Below are 6,139 nucleotides of genomic sequence, written 5' to 3' on the forward strand. Positions count from 1 at the left end.
GAATGATGCCCACCACAACTGGCTAGGAAATCTGGTGAGGAAAGGCACCATCGAACGGGAAATCAAGGCAAATGGCAGAAGAAGACTGTCAGAAGTTTGAATGTGATGCCAAACTTTTATTTCCCCATGAGCTGTTAAAATAGAGGACATCTTTTATGGCAGCTACATGCTTGCCCATAAATAAATAATCTCTCTGTCTCCGCTCAGCTCCTGACAAGTCATAGTTCCTTGAAGAATGAAGAGAGGACATGGTCTTTAGAAAAATGGATTTCTGTTCTTCCCATTATCCTTCAGAAGCAGATTATTACCTGTCACGAAGGGGCGGTTTTTCTTTGACCTCATTTTGGGATGGAACTTTTAACCAAAATGGTGTCACCCCTGAACTCACTCCGACACGCCAACGCAAGTGACCACAGAAGGAGCAAAACCCTATAAAAAGAGAGAAGATAGCACTACGCTCTGTCCATCTCACAACGAGCACAAGCTCATCTATCTACGGTGAACTCGGAGAAACTACCATGGCTTCTATGAGAACTTCATCTATGGTGAGTCCCGCACGAATGTGTGATGCTCTTCTTGATTTGGGCCAGATCAATTTCTGGACTGCAGGCATGAAATTCTGGATTCTAACTATCGAAATCCAAGAATACGGTCTACATAGGATGGAAAATGAAACCCTTGATAGATACTTGTCATTATTTAGCATTTTTAAGAACTGGTGATATCAGTTTGAAAGATGAGATTAAAACTGAAAGATAGCTATACTGGGGCTAAACCACACAAGAAGTATCACGTGATGTTGTGCTGTAAGAAAGAATGCTTATTGAAAATCTGTTTCTCTGGGTACAAGGGATTTAATATAGTTTTTCCACAGTGTTTTCTTTAATTCAAAATAAGATGGGTCACTATCCTTGAGGATTTAATGTTTTGGCAGTGACTCTTCTTTCCATTATTGTATTATTATACTATAGTCTTGGTACACTAGCCCTGTTTTCTTAGGTATGTTTCCCAGTTTTTCTAAATTCACATATATTGATTCTGTAATCAAACTGGGTTTCAAAAAAGATGCTTTAACAGTATTTTAAAAACAGAGACCATTTATTCTAACCTACAGTTATACATGCGTCTTTTTTGAAACCCAATTTGATTATAGAATCAATATATGTAAATTTAGAAAAACTGGGAAATATACTTAAGAAAATATAAGGGGGGGTCAAGTTTGGGCTTGGATGTTTTCCAGTGGTACCAACAGAATTTCTAACTGATTCCACATGGATTTTCTACAGCCTTTATTTCTAAGGTATGCATTCCCTTTTACATAGTGTTTCACAAAATGTAAAGAGAGGGACCAGTGGTGTAGGAGGGTATTTCTTCCTAGAAAATCAAGATCATTACCTTTCCAAAGACCTGAGAGTGATGCATATATTGATATATTGATGACTTGCCATCTTCACTAAAATGACTGTCAGCCAATGAATAATGTGGCTTTTCTACATTAAAAAAAAAAAAGAAAATATTCAAGACTGGTAGAAATGCCATGGTCCTAATATCACTTTGGTCCTCTCACCAGCTTTTCACTTAACATATTTGAAAATTTAGTATAGATTGTTCTGGACCATAGAATGTTCTCTACTATCAGCAATTCAATCATCACCACAGTGAGTTAACAAAAACCATGTAGTACTAACCCAATCTCCTACCTCTCTCTCCATCCAGTCACTGCTACTGCTTCTGAGTCTGGTGGCTCTTGTAAAGGCAGGAGTCATCATCCCACAGAGTCCAGGCTGCCCACCTACTGAGGACAAGAACTTCCCACAGCATGTGAGGGTCAACCTAAACATCGTTAACCGGAACATGAATTCCAGAAGGCCCACCGATTATTACAAGCGCTCCACCTCACCTTGGACTCTCCAGTACGTAAGCACCCCAAATATAACCTCTGCATTCTTCTACATCAGAAGAACACATCAGACTGCCAGTTAAATCATCTGAGGGGGGTGATATTACTCATTCAGAATCACCTGTCAAACCTGGAAGAGTCATTGTGCAAACCAGTGATTCTCCAACTTTCTTTCTACAGATTTCTTTCATAGACCACAGCTCTCCCCAGTCCATCCATAACACCTAGCCTACTAGTTCTTGATGTCCCCAGAATTGACCCAAATGAACGGTGGTCATCATTCTGATATTTATGACACCCTGAGTCTATTGTTTATTTATCTAAAAAAGAAACATACATTTAGCATAGGAGATTAGTACTAGAATTCTCTTTCCCAGGGCCACCAGAGAATACAAGAGTTTGTTGACAACAACAATTAATTAACTAGGGTTTTGGGGCTTTTTTGGTTATATTAGCACTGGGAAAATTAGCTTGAATCCCAGTAGAAGAAGTGTCCCATTGGGTGTTTCACCCCTTTTTGACTTAGTCTTGAATTACATCCCCAACAGACTGACATTCGCTGTGTCTTCAATACATCTAGTGGTGGTGGTGGCGGTTTAGTCGCTAAGTTGTGTCCGACTCTTGCAAACCCATGGACTGTAGCCCGCTAGGCTCTGCTTTAGACCCTACGACAGACTAAATACAAAGTGCATTTTGATAATTTGATTTCATGCAAATGACCTCAGTTATGTGGAGGCTACAGATTCACCTGTCTATAGGGTCTTTTCTTCTTACTTCTACTTACCAGGAATAGTTCAAATAAATTAAACTAAATCCAATCATTCTCTCAGCCAGAGGAGAGGGAGAGGGGAAAGTTACAGAGGGGCTTCAGAGTTTGTTTCCAGCCTTTGCTGTCACCCATGGGCTCTGTTCCATCAACGTGTTGTCAGATAAATTTGGATGCCTTTCTTGTTTCAAAGACAGACTTCATTCAGTCAGATTAACAGCTATCTTGTTTCTAGATGACTCTTTTAGTTTTTTTCATCTATCAAATGTACCTTAAAAAAAATATCCTTTATGACAAACTTAAATCCTTTCTGCAGTTTCAGTCTGTCTTCTTTTGTTTATTCTTCAAAGAACCTGGGAAAAGCTGATCGTTGTTTCTTTTTTCTATAACACTTCATGGGTTTCCAAATCCAAGTTTTTCCCAAACGGCTTCTTTTCCAGACTAACAGAACTTAGAGAATTTGCAATGCCGATCATTTGTCCCCCTGTGAATTTGCCTCCCTTTGCTTATTCCTGTTTGATTTCCTTACTGCTCTACCAGGAATTCACTTTCTTCCTGGCTTTTGTCTCCCCTGCAGCCGCAATGAGGACCCTGAGAGGTACCCCTCTGTGATCTGGGAGGCCAAGTGCAGCCACTCAGGCTGTATCAATGCTGAAGGGAAGGTGGACCATCACATGAACTCTGTCACCATCCAGCAAGAGATCCTGGTCCTACGAAGGGAGTCTCAGCACTGCCCTCACTCCTTCCGGCTGGAGAAGATGCTGGTGGCCGTGGGCTGCACCTGTGTCACCCCCATTGTCCGCCATGTGGCTTAAGAGCTTTCTGCCTGACCCCTACTCCCCAAATTAGTTAGGCTTTCTGGGGAGTAGACCCAGCCCCATTTCTGACCAAAATCATTTATGTATTTAATAAGCCCTGTAATAACTTTGGGGCATAAGATTCCACTTTGATGTATTAGATGCTTTATTTTCTATTATTTAAGACAAGTTTCCAGATTTGTGAATATTATTATTTAAAAGGTAAAAACCTATATTTATATGAGCTATTTATGGATCTATTTATGTTTCTTAAGTCTTTAGAAAAAAAAGGTGAAATATATGAGTATCTGTTTTGCCTAGGGAAATCCTAGATAGGATTAAATAGCAGTTGAAAATTTCTGAGCTTGTACTACATATGGCTATAGAATATTCTCTTCCTTGTCTCTTTGGAGTACATGACACAGCTGAAAAGAGACTAAATCTAGTTTCATATTTATTAACTTAAATTTGTAAATTATTGAGGCATTACAAGAGAGCAAGTCTAATTGCTCTGTTAAACTGTTGTCATAAAAACAATTTGTAATAATAAAGTTTGGGAACAAAATTTGCTTCTTTATTCTTTTCTCATTAAAATGACTTCAGAGAGGCCAGAATACTGGAGTGGGTATCTGTTCCCTCCTCCAGGGGATCTTCCCAACTCAGGGATGAAACCAGGTCTCCTGCATTGGGGATGTATTCTTTACCAGCTGAGCCACCAGGGAAGCCCAAGAATACTAGAGTGAGTAGCCTATCCATTCTCTAGGGGATCTTCCTGACCCAAGAATCAAACTGGGGTCTCCTGCATTGCAGGCAGATTCTTTACCAGCTGAGCTACCAAGGAAACCCTTCAAAGAGGTCAGCTCTTTCCTATTTGGAAGGGTATGCAAATTTATCAATAGAACAAAACAAAGCACGCCTTTGAGTAGCAATACCCTCCACCCACACCAGTTCCAGATTCTCAATTTTACTCTTTTCAAAACAATAGAGGGATTTCCCTGGTGGTCCAGTGGCTAAGACTCTGCGCTCCCAATGCAGGGGGCCTAGGTTCAATCCCTGGTCAGGGAACTAGATCCCATGTGCTGCAACTAAAGATCCCACATTCTGCAACTAAGACCTGGAGCAGCCAAATAAATATTAAAAAAAAAAAAAAAGACAATAGAGGATGGAGACTTTCATACTACTATCCAGTGCTATGGGCACATGCACTCTGGAACAAATTAAGCAAATAAAAACAATGGCCCTGGGGAAATGACATAGCATTACTAAAAAACATACAGGAAGAAAAAAAAGATCCTCCCCAAAATAGGACCTGAGGTTTGGCAGGAAGGAGGAAGTTCTGGGAGAAAACATTGTTTTCAGACTAGAATGGCCTGTGTCTCCCCGAGCTCTGGCTGCTTTTGAAGATTAATGTCAACCATAGATCTAGAAAAGGACATTTCTCTCTTCTCAGGCCATACCCCTAGGATAGCCCCTCCAACCCTCAACCTCTGATTCAGTGCAGTCCAGGACACTGAAAAGAGCCACTGGGGCAAAACAGACTTCAAGTCTGAGAAAAGTTCAGCCTAAGTAAAATAAAAACCGAACTGTATTCAATTTCAGAGTAGTTTCATGTTTCAAGTCATAACCATATTTCCCCATCAAGGCCAAGCATGTCATCTTGCCCTACTTCTGGGCAACCCTGAGAATTCTCAAGCTGGTCCCACAGGCTCTCTGCTTCTCAAAAGACTACCTTCTGCACTACTTTATTCCCTATGAACTCCAGCCCCACCCAGAGAACCATGGCTTTTCTCTGCTTCTTTGCCAATTCCAAACCCAAGGTCATCTTCTCCAGCCACATCCTTCCAATGCTTCTGCACCCCGAGATCTTGAGTCTCATGACCATCTCCCATCATGGTCTTCATACAAGAGATTCACTGGCAGCTACTACTGAAGGTGTCTCACAGTCTCTGCTTTAAACCCTCTCCTTAAAGTATATACTCCTTAGAGTATTTCTCTTGTTTTCCTTGAATAGTAGTGGTGAAAATAAATGGTGTTTTGCTTTGGGAAGGAGGACAAGAAAATGGTATATACCACCACAGTCCTAAACCATGATTTCTCACTAGACTGTATTCCTGGGAATTTTGAGAGTGGGAAGAGATGGTTGCTTTCCAAGCCTCTTCTCCCCTGATATGCACTACTTTCATTTTCCCTTCACGTCCCTCAGTTAGCACCATCATTCACCCCATCACCTCTGCTGGAGATCTGTGAGGCATCCCTGAGTCTTCCCTCTTCCTCTCTCTCACTCCTGACACCCACACATCCCCAAACTCATGAAGTTTCACTTCCTGAAAGTTCTCCAATTAACCCTCCCCCGGCCCAGGTTCAGGACTTCATCTTTTCTCGTTTCTCTCCTGCTATTGGAACAGCTTCCTGCCTGCCGTTGCTGCTGTTGCTCTTTTCCCTTCAATCCATCCTCCAGTATCCATCTGTGGCACAAAATCAGACATAACCTGGCCCTGGTTCTGCTCTGTTTTTTAATCTCATGTGACTTCCTACCTGATATTTCAGCCTGCCATTATCAAGTCCTTGCTGTGACCGCCACGCTGTTCTTGACCTCAGTGCCTGGGTCATGGCCCCTCTGTCTGGTATGCCTTTACCACCCTCTGTTTCCTCTATTCATACCCTGCCAGTATGGTC

At 41.5% G+C, this 6,139-nt stretch overlaps 1 protein-coding gene and 1 non-coding gene across 2 annotated transcripts; both read left to right on the forward strand.

Moving 5' to 3' along the window:
* Window positions 1–467: 467 nt before the first annotated feature.
* IL17A (interleukin 17A) lies at window positions 468–4,028 on the forward strand. The gene is made up of 3 exons (XM_081523715.1): window positions 468–545; window positions 1,717–1,913; window positions 3,244–4,028. Exons 1-3 carry the CDS (start codon window positions 519–521, stop codon window positions 3,479–3,481), a joined length of 462 nt encoding a protein of 153 aa, XP_081379841.1. The 5' UTR covers window positions 468–518; the 3' UTR covers window positions 3,482–4,028.
* Window positions 4,029–4,455: 427 nt separating this feature from the next.
* On the forward strand, window positions 4,456–4,528 carry TRNAG-CCC (transfer RNA glycine (anticodon CCC)). The gene has a single exon. It is a non-coding gene; the product is annotated as a tRNA-Gly (tRNA).
* Window positions 4,529–6,139: the final 1,611 nt, after the last annotated feature.

This window comes from Giraffa tippelskirchi, chromosome 8 (genome assembly GCF_054371585.1).
Source record: "Giraffa tippelskirchi isolate mGirTip1 chromosome 8, T2T-mGirTip1v1.2.pri, whole genome shotgun sequence".
In the NCBI taxonomy this organism is placed as follows: domain Eukaryota; kingdom Metazoa; phylum Chordata; class Mammalia; order Artiodactyla; family Giraffidae; genus Giraffa; species Giraffa tippelskirchi.

What these genes read in the sequence shown, in the direction of transcription:
- IL17A (XM_081523715.1), top strand. Translation starts at nt 519, where the DNA reads ATGGCTTCTATGAGAACTTCATCTATG. An exon ending in CTATGAGAACTTCATCTATG is followed by an intron (nt 546 to 1,716) that starts GTGAGTCCCGCA and finishes CTCTCCATCCAG; the next exon opens with TCACTGCTACTGCTTCTGAG. An exon ending in ACCTCACCTTGGACTCTCCA is followed by an intron (nt 1,914 to 3,243) that starts GTACGTAAGCAC and finishes TCTCCCCTGCAG; the next exon opens with CCGCAATGAGGACCCTGAGA.